This window comes from Rhizopus microsporus (genome assembly GCF_002708625.1).
Source record: "Rhizopus microsporus ATCC 52813 unplaced genomic scaffold scaffold_3, whole genome shotgun sequence".
NCBI classification, from domain to species: Eukaryota; Fungi; Mucoromycota; class Mucoromycetes; order Mucorales; family Rhizopodaceae; genus Rhizopus; species Rhizopus microsporus.
Window position 1 is genome coordinate 369985 of NW_019671918.1, and position 13946 is coordinate 383930.

General features: G+C 38.4%; 8 protein-coding genes across 8 annotated transcripts; 5 read left to right on the forward strand and 3 right to left on the reverse strand.

The window, feature by feature from the left end:
- Positions 1-65: 65 nt before the first annotated feature.
- On the forward strand, positions 66-1697 carry RHIMIDRAFT_85906 (uncharacterized protein). The gene is made up of 5 exons (XM_023615796.1): positions 66-415; positions 482-682; positions 741-836; positions 885-1430; positions 1482-1697. Exons 1-5 carry the CDS (start codon positions 217-219, stop codon positions 1556-1558), a joined length of 1119 nt encoding a protein of 372 aa, XP_023468922.1. The 5' UTR covers positions 66-216; the 3' UTR covers positions 1559-1697.
- RHIMIDRAFT_85912 (uncharacterized protein) lies at positions 1688-2635 on the reverse strand. The gene has a single exon (XM_023615797.1). It carries the CDS (start codon positions 2397-2399, stop codon positions 1836-1838), a length of 564 nt encoding a protein of 187 aa, XP_023468923.1. The 5' UTR covers positions 2400-2635; the 3' UTR covers positions 1688-1835.
- A 10-nt stretch (positions 2636-2645) lies between these two features.
- On the reverse strand, positions 2646-6486 carry RHIMIDRAFT_271771 (uncharacterized protein). Its single transcript, XM_023612273.1, has 17 exons — positions 6273-6486; positions 6052-6216; positions 5845-5997; positions 5641-5787; positions 5507-5585; positions 5314-5453; positions 5101-5265; positions 4965-5050; positions 4596-4915; positions 4419-4545; positions 4260-4370; positions 4100-4208; positions 3908-4048; positions 3678-3857; positions 3550-3627; positions 3217-3495; positions 2646-3164 (listed from the first exon to the last, which is right to left on the reverse strand). The coding sequence occupies exons 1-17, from the start codon at positions 6480-6482 to the stop codon at positions 2898-2900; spliced, it is 2757 nt and encodes a 918-aa protein (XP_023468924.1). The 5' UTR covers positions 6483-6486; the 3' UTR covers positions 2646-2897.
- Positions 6487-6877: 391 nt separating this feature from the next.
- Positions 6878-7734, reverse strand: RHIMIDRAFT_271774 (uncharacterized protein). Its single transcript, XM_023612274.1, has 3 exons — positions 7612-7734; positions 7421-7561; positions 6878-7367 (listed from the first exon to the last, which is right to left on the reverse strand). The coding sequence occupies exons 1-3, from the start codon at positions 7699-7701 to the stop codon at positions 7230-7232; spliced, it is 369 nt and encodes a 122-aa protein (XP_023468925.1). The 5' UTR covers positions 7702-7734; the 3' UTR covers positions 6878-7229.
- Positions 7735-7792: 58 nt separating this feature from the next.
- On the forward strand, positions 7793-8356 carry RHIMIDRAFT_248419 (uncharacterized protein; the record flags this gene model as incomplete). The annotated part of the gene is made up of 1 exon (XM_023610517.1): positions 7793-8356. The coding sequence occupies one exon, from the start codon at positions 7793-7795 to the stop codon at positions 8354-8356; it is 564 nt and encodes a 187-aa protein (XP_023468926.1).
- Positions 8357-8425: 69 nt separating this feature from the next.
- On the forward strand, positions 8426-9070 carry RHIMIDRAFT_199270 (uncharacterized protein; the record flags this gene model as incomplete). The annotated part of the gene is made up of 3 exons (XM_023606360.1): positions 8426-8462; positions 8522-8875; positions 8925-9070. Coding segments are annotated over 3 exons (537 nt in total), but the record flags the coding sequence as incomplete, so codon positions are not given.
- Positions 9071-9614: 544 nt separating this feature from the next.
- On the forward strand, positions 9615-11084 carry RHIMIDRAFT_286639 (Metallo-hydrolase/oxidoreductase; the record flags this gene model as incomplete). Its single annotated transcript, XM_023613404.1, has 7 exons — positions 9615-9850; positions 9902-9964; positions 10012-10113; positions 10179-10517; positions 10576-10673; positions 10738-10877; positions 10929-11084. The coding sequence occupies 7 exons, from the start codon at positions 9615-9617 to the stop codon at positions 11082-11084; spliced, it is 1134 nt and encodes a 377-aa protein (XP_023468928.1).
- A 146-nt stretch (positions 11085-11230) lies between these two features.
- On the forward strand, positions 11231-13879 carry RHIMIDRAFT_234582 (uncharacterized protein; the record flags this gene model as incomplete). The annotated part of the gene is made up of 11 exons (XM_023608185.1): positions 11231-11328; positions 11386-11550; positions 11608-11718; positions 11770-12116; positions 12174-12672; positions 12730-12795; positions 12848-13115; positions 13166-13330; positions 13385-13525; positions 13578-13715; positions 13766-13879. 11 exons carry the CDS (start codon positions 11231-11233, stop codon positions 13877-13879), a joined length of 2112 nt encoding a protein of 703 aa, XP_023468929.1.
- Between the last annotated feature and the right edge of the window lie 67 nt (positions 13880-13946).

Consider the following 13946-nt stretch of genomic DNA (forward strand, 5'->3'; position numbering starts at 1 on the left):
TCGTTTATTGTCAAGTGAACTGCTGCTTAGTGATCACCATAATCATTCTTCCAATGATCGCATGGTTACTTTTGGTTACGGTGTGTACAACATGACAGCGCTGAAATTCAAATATAGTTGCCAATCATATACTTTCGATTTAAATGCTCGTAAACATTATTACTCTCCCCTTTTTGCACTCACACACAAGCACATATACACACCTCTTTCTTCTTGATGTCTTATCCTGCTGATTTACTCAAAAAGATAAACGATTTAAAAGAAGAGTTTAATCAACAAGTAGAAGCTCTTGCGAACGAATACAATCACATTATTTCAGCTAAAAAGATAAAAAAAGAAATCCTTGGAAGACATTCAGAAAAAGGAAGCAGAGCATCTAGACCGTCTAGGAGGATCAGAACTCCACAATCAGAATGTAAATCACACACCACTTTTTTATTTGTAATGTGATATTTATGCATGTACTAACACTGATAAATAGCGCCAACGCCTGAGAGTAGCACAACAAGAGAGCCATCAGACGCGTTATTGAATGACAAAAATGAACATTTCAAAAGCCAATGCAAAAAGATTTATGAACTGGCAGTGAAGCTTTATCGAGAGGACGGTATTCATGTACTGGCTTACTGTGTTCCTTCACCAGAAGAAGACGACATTCGACCATTGAAAGTATTCAACACAAGTAAGAGCACAATGATGGCTATGATATCATTATACATTTCTATTTACAATCATGCTAGAGTTGTGCAAGAGATTTAATAGTAAACTGACAAGAGAGATGGTTAAGTTGACGGATGAATTGAAGTCTTATATTGCTTTTCATACGGGCCCTAAAGGTACACAGGAATAATTACAAAAAGATGTTCTAACCAAGAATGTTCCAGTTACCAAGGAAACAGAAAATCAGGAAGTTGCTAAAAGTAAACGATCAGTAGCAGAGGCAAAAAATCAGGAAGTTGTTAAACCTAAGCGATCAGTGAAAGAAGCAAAGAATCAGGAAGTAGTTGGAACTAAGCGACTAGTAGAAGAAGTAGAAAATCAAAAAGTAGTTAGACCTAAGCGGTCAGCAGAAGAAGAAGAAAAACAGGAAGTAGTCAGAACTAAACGACCAGTAGAAGAAGTAGAGAATCGAGAAGTAGCCAGAGCCGAACAATCAGTAGAAGAAGTAAAAAATCAGGAAGTAGCTAGGCCTAAACGATCAGTAGAAGAAGTTGATCATAGTGATGATGAAGACGATGAAGATGGTGATGATACCAAAGAGGAAACAGAAGAGCCTGTTTTTAAGAAATATAAGTCACGTCAACTTAAATCCTTGAGCCTGATGTTAAGAGGCGAAGAGAAGATAACAGGGACGCTTCGGCCTTTGCCAGGAAGAGAAAGAAGGATAAATAGAAATGATGCCTTCAGACGGAGAACAAAACCTAAAGCAGGTAAAGCATAGGATTTTGTCTGCTCGCATAAAACACTCATCCTAAGTACAGCTTCAGAGCTTGCCAGATTTAACTTGAAGAAGGATATCCGAAAGAGGTTATTGGACATGTTGCGTAAGCATCAATGAAATTAAAGAGAAAAAACATTTATTTATTTTTTCTATAGGCGATGCAGATCCTGAATTAGACGAGACAGCGTTTCCATGGAAATCCTTTGGTGATACAGGAACATACAAAACGTGCATTATGGAAGGGCTACCGACCAATTTAGTCAATTTAAGTAGAGGATTAGACAGGATGACAGGCACACAGATCAACATATTAATGGACGCTCTTGAAAAGGGAAATATAAAGATAAAAAAGATAGAGTAGTGATGTAAAAAACAAATAAATAAAGAATTGTGTTTATGTACAAATAATACAGTTCTGTAAAGGACTTGATCGTATCTTGAATGGGTCATTTCGCTTGGGTAAAACTCTTCTTTGCCTCAATGGACACACTATCTTTTGAGCACGCATCATGTTGACTTCCGCTACAATCATTCGAAAGTAGTCCGTATTTGTCCTGATATCACGGGTATGTTGGCGTATTGTCTGTTCGTTTACTAGCTTCTTTTCACTATATTTTTCTGATTGCTCAACCAAGATCCACTGCTGGCGGTTATTTTCTCTTTCTAGAGGTGCTTCAAATAATCTAAATGTCTCCAAGGGCACATTATCATCTTTTATCGTATTATTGAGTTGTTGTTGCTTATAAACATAATGATCACATAATATATCAGACAGTATGGATGTGTTGTCATCAATATCAGATAATGAATACTGGTTGCTGCTAGTAGTACTACTTTCTGAACTACTCAGACTTGTAGACAGCGAGGGGGTATCTTCTTGATTAAAATGATGATGACAGTCAATAGGTTCTGTTGATGTGATGGTTTGTATTTGAGGTTTATTGTTATGGATAGGCATAAATCCTACTTGCTCTTTCTTTGATGTGAATAATGATGATAAAAATGAGAAAAATGAATTGGTAGATGATGTTGAAAAGAAGGGGTAAGGGGCTTGAACAGTGGTCTAAAGAGTGTCAGCATCGTCAAATTCATTATCTAATGAGCTTACATTTCTCTTCTTTTTCCTATATTTAGGAATGTGTCCATAAGGAGTAGGTATAGGATGTGCCTTACTAAGCATTGCAGCAATAAAAAGAAAAAAAGAAAAAGAAAAAGAGAAAAAGGAAATTAATCAGTCTTTAAATACATGTCTTTCGGGTCGGACTTTATATTAATTGGAGAGAGGGCAAAGGGAAGAAGGAAAGGGGGGCGTAAGATAGCTTATCATTGCCGTTTTTATACATTCTTCTTTTACGGTTTATCTCAGGTTTACTTATTTTGGTTGTTTTATAAATGAAAAGGAAATTTTGTGTTTATATAGGGAGTTTGTATTACGCGTTTATTATTGGATCCACATTTATTGTTGATAAAGACCAGAACCAGTAGGCTTTAATTGGTTGACTCTATATGGTTCAACGCGTTCAGTAAATCGGATACCCTTGAATTCTAGTTGCTCCAAGATAGGCTCATAGACATGTCTTTGAGTGGGTACTTGTACACCTCTTTCAGGTATTTTGTTATCCAAAACTAATTCAACAGCCATGGCTGCAGGTAATCCAACTGTCTCTGCCATAGCCGTGTGCTCGTCATTGCCGTAACGGATCAAGGTAGACGTCAAAGTTTCCTAATGAAATTGTTAGTGATCCACATGCTTATATCATGTAGTAAGAATATACCTTCTGACCAGATGAATGCTCAATACCAAATTCATGATGCATGGCCACCATATCATGCTCTCCCTTTTCATATCTTAACCTTTTAGCTAATAGGTTTGAAAATAAGTCTAAAGGTACTGCTCCTTTCATGTGAATAGGGAAGTCATTATCCCTTGAAAGCAAGTAGTGCATGGCTGACCAAACAGTTTCTGTCATTGGATGGTCATTAGATAACCCGAGTCTTTGAGTTACGGACTCCTTGGTCAATGGACTGCGTAAGGTGACTTCAAAGTATTGTTTCTATTCAAGTCTGTTAGAAGGTTGGTTACGTATTCCCTCTTTTCCCTAATTTACCCAGTTCATGCAGTCACTAAGGGGTTTAGTTTCCAAGAAACCCAATTGGCGGAAGGCGTAAAGCAAGTCAGAGTATCCCTATCATAAAATATGAGTCTTTACTGTTGAGTATCACCCGATTGTCTTACCTGGTAACGAAGGGTGCCTCTAAACATTGTGTCCATATCGGACAACGGACCTAAGCCGTAGACGTCTGCGTAGCCAAGGGAATTCCTATTGGCTAATCCTTCAAATACAAACCCAGCAAAAGGGGTACGTACAACTGGGAAATGCTGTTTTAATAAATTATCTCCTGAAATGATATGCTCCTTTTATCCGATTAAGTAACACTAAAAATGAGGCCCTTTATTTGTCTTACCTTTTTGTTGTTCCAGTAGATCGCGTCATTTCCACTCGCAGTAAGTACACCACGGGGGGACCAGCTAAACTTGTAGCCAAATGGAACGTTGGATGCTTCGGGGGCAGGTAATCCACCACACCAGGAAATGAAGGATCGAATCTGGAAAGAAGGATGTTATAAATTTATTACTCAAGTGCTTCATAGCCTTACCTTGCTTCCTTTTCTTTTGGCTTCATCAATGATCTTCATGGCAGACATGTGGTCAATACCAGGATCCAAACCAACTTCATTCATAATCAAGACACCCGCCTTTTGTGCCCTACGCCAACGTGAATAAGCGAACCTGTAGTCATACTTGTTCATTTCTTACTTTTCGTTTAAGCCTTGCATCTCTGGAGAAACGTAGCTGGCCGTGACCATGTCCTTTCTTTGTTCAATACATACATTGGCTACTTGTGTATGCAGAAAAGCAGGAACAAAGCTAACCACACGGATTCAGTACACGCTATTTAAAATTGTATATAGTTACCTCACAACAACATCTGCTTTACCGACAAGAGCAGAAAGGCTCTGTTGATCCGAGATATCTAGGGGAACAGACTCTGCGTTTGAAAACTTTGAAACAAGAGCTTTGGCCTCCTCAGCAACATTGCTAGCTATAAAGACTTTAGCCTGATCCTATATATTTGACGATAAGACAGCGTACCAACAACAATATTCACATCAGATCTTCTGGCTAAATGCTCCACTAAAGGAGCGGCGACCATGCCTGAGCCTAGCAAAAGAACGGTCTTTTTGGGTTCCTTCTGCGTGGTTGAGAGATAGCTTTTTAAACCCTGGTGCGCTTCAGTTAACTTTCCATCTTCTGCAATCACTGAGTGACGTAGTAAAGGCGATTGACCAGGCTGGGTAGCCATTTCCTTGATAAAGGGATACAGCTTTTCACTAAAATGCTGACTACTCTCAACGGGCAGTTCTGCAGGCAAGATGTCAATACCCATGATCTGGATACCGTTTCCCTCAGGACTAAGCAGGACAGGTTAGTAGTTTTTATTATACAACATCAAAGACATACTTTTTATGCTCCTCATTCTTGAGAGCGTCATAGTAAAAGAAGCCATCGTCTACGTTGGTAGAGTGTGATAAACATTCAAATGCACCCTTTTTGGATGTTAGTCCCTTCATAAAAACTGACAACAGAATAAACCTACCCTAATATCACAAACGATATCTGCCAAACTCATCATCTTTCCCTTGTTGATGACACCCTTTTGTTTTAGCAACTCTATCTCTCTCAGTTGATCATTAGTTAGCGTTCTTGGATATCGTTTATCCCAGTACGCGCCTGTGATAACACAGTTAGTATAGGGCGCGATCTAAAGAGCAGCATGAGTTGTCTGTTGCCTGTAATATTACTATACTACCTTCTGGTGAAAATTCGAATGGTATTTTTCGGGATGATGAATGTACTCATCATGGGATTCTAAAGGTCTATTTCCATCCTTTGTCACGATGTAATCCGTGACGTCTAGTTGAGTTGCGTAAAGCTTGTTTAAGTTTGGATCTAAAAAAATGTAGAGGTTAGCTCGAATACAATCAAGATAAATATAACCTTACTTTTATCATTAACGATTTTTTCTAAATCTTGTGCTGGTACAAATTCGTGTGGCAACTCTTTGAATATTTCCATGGCACCCTTTTTGCACGTTAGCCCATTCGCACTCCCTTGCTATACTGTTATTTCCCCTTACCTGAGCTACATTGCCGCCTCCTGTAAATGTATAGACTAGAGGACCAAAGTCTTTAGGTGTTCCATTTCGTTCGATCATGTCGGCAACTCTAGCAAGCGCTAATCTGGCCTCATTTAAGGTAGGGTAAGCATGTGCCATTGATGTATACTACCATAATTTAATTAGAGTTACTTTTAAATACATTTGCCTTTTCCCTTTCTTTACCATAAACGGAGTGCTATAGCCTAATCCAAGGAATCGATGGCCCATTCCATGCAGAATATCAATCATACCTGCATTACCAGCGAATTTACCAAAGGCAACCAATCTCCTTCCTTTTTCGTCTGTCATTAACTCGTAGTCCATTAAGCGTATCCTCTATTCCCACGAGAGGGTGAGAAAAACAAGTAAAGTTTTGTACAACTCAGTTACCTTGTCAAGTATGGTTTGAAGCATTGGCATGTTTTTTTCGTTCCCTTTATGAGTGTGGGAAAAGAAGAGATAGGTCTTGTCTGGCAAAAGTGATTCCTGGGGCACTTCTTTGATACCAAGGATGACATCTGCCTTTGACAGATCCTCGGTTACTATAGCACCAGCCTAGCAACCAGATCAACCATTTTGCACTGCTACCATGTGTACATACATGAACTTACCTTTTTATAACTCTCGATTGGGAAGATTCTCTTTGTACTGGGCTGAACATAGACTTGAGTTCCTGTCTCATGGATCAATTTCTTGACGTGATCTGGTGTCAAAGGAGTGCGTCGCTCCCAGCGACTTTTATCTTCTCTTCTAATACCAATAGTGGCATAGTGCCGTCTATGGACGAACTTGTGATTTCCTTTAATTAAATTCAGTAACATTTTTATGAAATTAAAAAAGAAAAAAGAAAGCAAAATGCGATAGGCTCCTTTATTTCTTTCTCTCTCACGATCAGCTGCATGTTTTTGTCATAGAGCTCGCGTCACACATGCAGCGATAACTTGCGGAACTTGAACTCTATTCTGTTTGAAAAGAACAAAATGATAAGCCTTGATAGAGTCGAGCCTTAAAAACTCTTAAAAAATTTAGAAAATGTATCGTATCTTTTACAATTTGTCATACATATATTGTTTATTTGATATTATTGAGCCATTTGTGTATGAACATGCAATAGACATCATTACACGCCATTAGTTTACACGTATCAGTTAAGTACAAATAAACTTTGTATGATAGGCTCTTTAGACATGATAAAAAGTGTAATTTTGTATTAAATATATCTTTATTTTATAATATACATTCAATAAAAATGGGTTACTTTCTTCTTCGCGTATTAACCGAGAAAAGAAAAGTTTAGACCTAGAAAATAAGTAGTTAATAAACACTATAGTCTTATAGAAATAAAAGATGTATTATTCGTCAGGCTCATTAAATCAGTATTTTTGTAAGCCACACAAAAGATTAGGCCAAAGAGGTTATGCATCCTTCGAATATACACCTTTCTTTTAAAATTAACTTGCCATTTTTTTTCTTATAAAGAGAGAAAGAAGCAGTAAAAATTTTTTTTTTTCACTTCTGTCATTTTTATACATTCATTTGGGTGGCTTAATCCGTTTTGATTCTCCATTTCAATCCAAAGGTACATTCATTTTATACGCGCTTTTTATCTTTTTTGCAAAATCACTATATCCACCTATCAACTTTAATTGGTCGCTATCACATCCCTCATAAATAAATGGTGAAGTAGATTGTGTTGTTTTGAATTCCTAATGGATACATCAGCAGTCGTTTCATCTTATTTCTTTCTATTTTTTTTTACCTGTTGCAGTTCTCGTGCACGCTCTGACCACTGTTGCTTTATATATGCACTTACATCCACTTTGATATTGGGATGCTTTGCTGTTAGTCTATCACCTGCTTCAACTGCGTTCGAAAAATAGACACAATTCAAAAACCCTTCCTATTTAAAAGGTCAACTTATGATATACAATAACATATCCAAAGCCATACAATATGATAACACTCTGTCTTTTGTGGAATCTCGTCTAAGCCTTGAGTCGATGGAGTGTTTCCCTTTTGAAGCCAAGAAAACAATCCCATTGCGAATTTGAAAAAAAAAAAAAAGAAAAAAGAAAGGGGCAGGACAAGGGCTGGTATTGAAAATTGAATACTGGCTTTTTTTTTTATTGTCATGTCATTCGACATTATTGATGCTGAACAATGCTTCTCTAAAGACATGAACCCGTACACTCTCACTCCAGGTGAATTCAACGTATTTGAACCTTACTTTCAGGAACGTCAAGGCATCCCAAAGAAAAAACAAAGAAAATCACCAAGTAACACTGACGTCGAGACTGAAAAGCGCCACGAAGAACTGAGGCCATTATTGACAGACTGCATAGATAGATTACAAGCGGTCTGGCCAAAACGTGAACAAAAGTCAACTGAACCAAAGGAAATCAAAAATGAGATCGATTTCCCGAGCATCCAAAGCATGGTGGAGTCAGCTCATAATAGATTCACCTCACAGCATGATGAAAGAATAGAACTACCCGATGAAAGCGATGATGATGCAGCTTATAGAGACTTGGATATATATTCAGTGTTTAACAAGATTTGCATTAATTCAGCACAACGGTTAAAACAAATTGAAATCACGCCGTCTGCCAAATATTTGATACCCCCAAGATCATCATTTATCATGGGATCCATGACAGATGGTAGCTTACAACAATTAAGCGATTATGGTAGATAGAATGCAAGTGAAGACGAGGTATAGCTAATACCCTTACATTCATTAGTGTCCTCATTAGGTGGTGCCGACTTGATTGTCATAGACCCACCATGGCCAAACAAAAGTGGTAATAAAACATATACAAGGCATTCTACAGTTACTTATGAGCACACTACATGCAAAAAGTTCATAGATCGTCCAACTATGAAACACAAGATATCTATGATTTATTTACCATTCCAATGAAGGACTTGATAAATGAGGATAGCGTAGTAGCCGTGTGGGTTACAAATAAACCCAAATTTAGAAAGTTTATTATCCACAAACTCTTTCCTGCTTGGGAACTTGAATGTAAAGCGGAATGGGTATGGCTGAAAGTAACAACAGAAGGTCAATGTATTTTCCCACTTGATTCTAGTCATAAGAAACCATACGAACAACTGATCATTGGTCATCGTCAAAAGGCAAGCGACTTACCTTCAAGACATGTTATCGTCAGTGTTCCCAGCCTTAGACATTCAAGAAAACCGCCATTACAGGGTATTGACTATTTGCTTTATACAATAACTTGTAATTCATGTGATTATAGATGTTATTTTGCCTTATTTGAAAAACAGGGAAAGACCTGTTTGTGTAGAGATGTTTGCTCGCTGTTTGACACCTGGATGGATCAGTTGGGGAAATGAGTGCCTAAAGTTTCAACACACAGAGTACTTTGAAAAGAAAGCGTCTTGAATAGAAAGGGTTAATATGCAAAATGGGATAGTAACCTCTTGTAACAAGCATAGAACAACATGAAGAAAGGATGTCAAGGGCAAAATTAAACGAGACTCATCCTTCCTAGTTTTTCATTACGAGATAATATCTCTTTGTAATAAATCTCTTTTTGACAAACCTTAGCACTTTTATTCTTTGAGCAATTGACATCTTTATTTTTCGTCTGTAATAAAGTGCCGAATTCTGTTAAAAAAGATGTGAAGCTGTACGCCCTGATATGTACCGTGCTCCAATACAAGCAGTTACCCCTTGGAGGGCGCCGAAAGATCCGCGAAGAAGCGCACTGTTTTTTTTTAGAAACCGACACAACTTTACTTTCCAGGAAAAATGTATTCGTCATTCTATCTCCTCTTTGGACGACGGGCCAACTGAGAGTACTTACTAATTTGGGATAAATAAGAGGCGCACATTCGGGCTACGGAAAAACTGTATAAAGATCTCTTTTCTTTCTCGTATGTTTCGAAGAATAGCAACTACTCTTTTTACAGTGAGTGTTTTACCCATGTCAACCGCTTACGCCCAAGGAAAAGACCATCATGATGGCAATGGATTTAAAAACCCTTGGCCGTCGTTTGTCAATTATGGATTCGCGGATGCTGCCCGAATGATATACTCTGCCGAGCGAAATAGACCCCTGAAAGGAGTCAGCGTACAGGACAGACCCAAGCCTGTCGAAATTGACTGGAGTGCATTAAAAAATGAAGAAAAGGATATAATCACTGCCACTTGGCTGGGACAGTAAGTGGTAAAAGGATATAATCATAAGATACAGGGACTCATATCTAATAGTGCATGTATGCTCGTTCAACTGAATGGGTTCAACATACTTTTAGATCCCATCTTTTCTCAAAGGTAAATTATCGCTACCATACAAAAAGAGTATACTAAAGTATGTATAGATGTTCACCTGTCCAGTTTATGGGCCCAAAACGATATTCAGATCCACCATGTCAGTTAGAAGATCTACCGCCTATTGACGCTGTTGTCATCTCACATAATCAGCAAGTACACCCCATTTCCTTTTTTGTTAGTGTTACACAATTGACATTAATGCATATGAATATAGCTATGATCACCTTGACGAGCATACGATCGGTGAAGTCAGCCGAATGAATCCTGACTGCAAGTTTTACGTTCCTCTAGGAAACAAGCAGTGGTTTAAACTTGACAAACCACTTGATAGACACGGTCACGATCGTGTCATTGAGCTTGATTGGTGGGATACATCTGTGCTTCAAAGGCATGCAAATGGTCAAGTTACTGCACAGGTCCGATTGACGTGTACCCCTTGTCAACATTTCAGCGGAAGGGGGTTATTTGATCGAAACAAGACGCTTTGGGCATCTTGGTGTCTTGAAGGCTTAGTAGATGAAAATACAGTGAAGGGAAAAGTGTTCTTTGGAGGGTAAATTCAACCAAAAAAAAAGGGGAGGGGAACATATGATCATACTGAACATTACTAGCGATACAGGATATCGCTCCCTTCCTGAAAGTGCCACTCCAGACCAAGAGTATGACACCAAGTACTTGGATACGCTTCCCTTTTGCCCTGCTTTCAAAGGTTAGACACATGAAAAAAAGGGAGATATCATCATGAATGCATACTCACACGACCTTTTCAATAGAAATTGGTGAAAAGTTTAATGGGTTTGATTTAGCATTCATTCCGATTGGAGCATATTCGCCACGCTGGTTCATGTCACCTTGTCATTGCTGTCCAGAAGATGCAGTTAGAATTCATCAAGATGTTCGAAGCAAACATTCAGTAAGTCACACGCTATGACGATCCTGGGTAACCTAATTGGTTATCTCTCAGATAGGTATTCATTGGGGCACATTTGTATTAACGGACGAACATATATACGAACCACCCAAAAGATTAGAAGCAGCCTTGAAAGAAAGAGGGTTAGACCAAAAAGAGTTTGATGTTCTTCCATTGGGTGGAACATTTGTTACCAAAGCAACAACATGAATGACAGCATAATGATGGATAATGTGAGTAAAAACGCATTCGGTGTTGATAAGAGAAAAAATATTTAATGCAGCTCTTAATAAATTTATTTTCCTTTTTTTCTCTTTTTCTCTCCCACCCGCTTCTTTTTTTTATATAAATAAATAATGGTAGAGTCACCTTTACTATCTCCCAGAAACGGACCAATCTTTCAATCAGAATCCCCTGATCCTAGTATCATTCAGGCCAAATGCTTAAAGCCAAGGTAATATATTCTAATAAAGAGGAACATACCTGAATAATTAATACACATTTCTACAAGCCGTGATTATATATCACAAACTTGGAAGAATGGTCTAGGAACCACGGACGAAATAGCCATTTATCCTCCAGATAAGAATTTCAAACAGGATGACTTCTTTTGGCGTCTTAGTGTGAATAAAATACAAAGCGATTGCAACTTTTCCTTATTCCCTGGCTATGAGTGGTAACTATAAATATGTAAAAAAAAAAATCAACATGATGATACTCACCTATCTTATAGTACAATGATTATTATGCCTACAGAAAATGAAAAGGCATCATTTTCAATCAGCCATGGTGAAACAGTGACAAAAGTGCATAGTCTATTCCCTTACAGCTGGCAAGGAGAGAAGTAGCGTAAACCTCATCTATTTATGAACTCAAAAGCTAACTATTTTATTAGAACTACATCCTGTAAACTGAGTAATCCTCCTATTCAAACGCTCCAGTTTATGTTGAAAAGGGATTCTGGAAAGGCACAGATTCGCATTGAAAAGATTGGTTCATACGAAACAGATCTTCAAGGTGATGTTGACTCCGGTAAAAATATGTTGTTTGGCGCATTTGTCCTGGTTTATGTTGTCGATGGGTATGTAAATGCCCTGTTGGACAAGAACCATGCGCATGGACAGAGCTTTGATATGAAGGCGGGCGAGTCTTTGATGATAGAGCGCGATGAAGATGCATCTCCGACTAGCATTTTATTAAACGCTACCAATGAACACTTTCAAGCAGCTCAAAGTGGAATAGGTAATAATAAATGATTTCAGGCCAGAATACATTTCTCAAATGTTGTCTCTTTTATAGAGGCAACTGTGGTGATTATTCAAATCGAGGAAGGCAAGACATTTGGTGGTGTGCTTCAAAGACAGCCCGATCTATCTTCCATAAATCAGGAAGGCATTGTACCAAGCCAGCGTCGACCAATCAATCGTCGGCCAAGCTTGCTGGTATCGTTGAACGAACAGCCACCGAATAATGAAGAAGAAAAACCAGAAAAGGATGAAAAAAGTCGTAGACTTTCAATACTTTCTCTAAATGATGAGGCCGTTCCAGATAGACCACTACCAACACGACGTGACAGCCTTGCAGGCATCTCTTTTGATCCTAGTATCGTATACGAACCTCCTCCTTTTGCCCTTTCACATCAAGATACCGAAGTTCCTCCACCTGTCATACGAGATAAACTAGAAGTAGATGAATTCCCATTTTCGACTATAAGCACAGCATGGATCAAGATCATGACACAGGGTTTGAGTGAGTGGGTCAAACTTCCTGTAATCGTGTGTCGTGGCAAAGAAGACGGGTAAAAGTTCAATAAAGAAAAGTTATATAAACAAAGGGTGACTAACATATACTGTAGTCCTGTTGTTGGCCTTACAGCTGCCGTGCACGGAAATGAACTGAATGGCGTTCCTTGTATTCACAAGTAAGATATACAAAAGGATGTGGGTTAACTCATCATTCTAACTCTTAAACAGAGTCATCTCTCAGATCGACGTAAACCAGCTTAAAGGCACACTTGTAGCCGTACCTTGCGTAAATGTATGGGGATATCTCAAGTTTCAACGTGAGTTTGCCGATGGACGCGATTTAAATAGACAATTTCCTGGTAAAGAAGACGGATATTCATCACAAGTGTTTTGTCATCACTTGATGAGTAAGATTATATCACAATTTAACTACATGGTTGATTTGCACACTGCAAGCTTTGGTCGAGTCAACTCCTATTATGTGAGAGCGGATATGGTAAGCATTTAAAAAAGAGAGATAAACTTGCCTGCTGACATCAGCTGTAGAATGATCCTATAGGCTCAAGTATGGCAAGTCTTCAGCAACCGCAGATTATTCTGCATAATTCAGGACAAGATGGAACACTCAGATCAGCCGCAGCAGCACGAGGTATAAAGGCCATCACTGTTGAAATAGGAAATCCCCAAACATTCCAAGATCGATACGTACAGGTAAATAAATAACAGTAAAGTGTCTAAAAAAGAGAAAATACTTACTTGATGCAGTGGTCATTCATGGGTATCATGCGAATTTTGGATCACTTCAAGATGTTTCCCTTCAAGAATGTGCTAGACAGCTTTAAGGACGAGTCGAGTGAAGATGATTTTGGTCCTAGTCACACTATCTTGTGTTCTAGAGGCTTTTGGGTAAGACGTAGCACAGCAAAAGATCAGCAAATGTAACAGATGGTTTCTATAGATCTATACAAAAAATGGAGGTATACTAGAAGTGTACCCTGGAGTAAATAGGTTGATAAGAAAAGGTGAAATCATTGCAAGGATTAAAAATATGTTTGGAAATATCATTGAAGAGTACTTTGCGCCTTGTACTGGCATCGTAAGTTGCTATAGTGACGTTATATCAATAGAAACTAAACTTTAAAAAAGGTCATAGGACGTAGTTCGAACCCTGTCGCCATGGCAGGAGATCGTATAGTGCATCTTGGTGTTATTAAGAAGACAGGTGAGGCACTAGCAAAAGCAGCAAAAGAAAACTATTAAATCCATAAAAGGCAACGGCCGTAAACAAATAAATAATATACTGTTTTATTCTTGAATAAAATGGGTA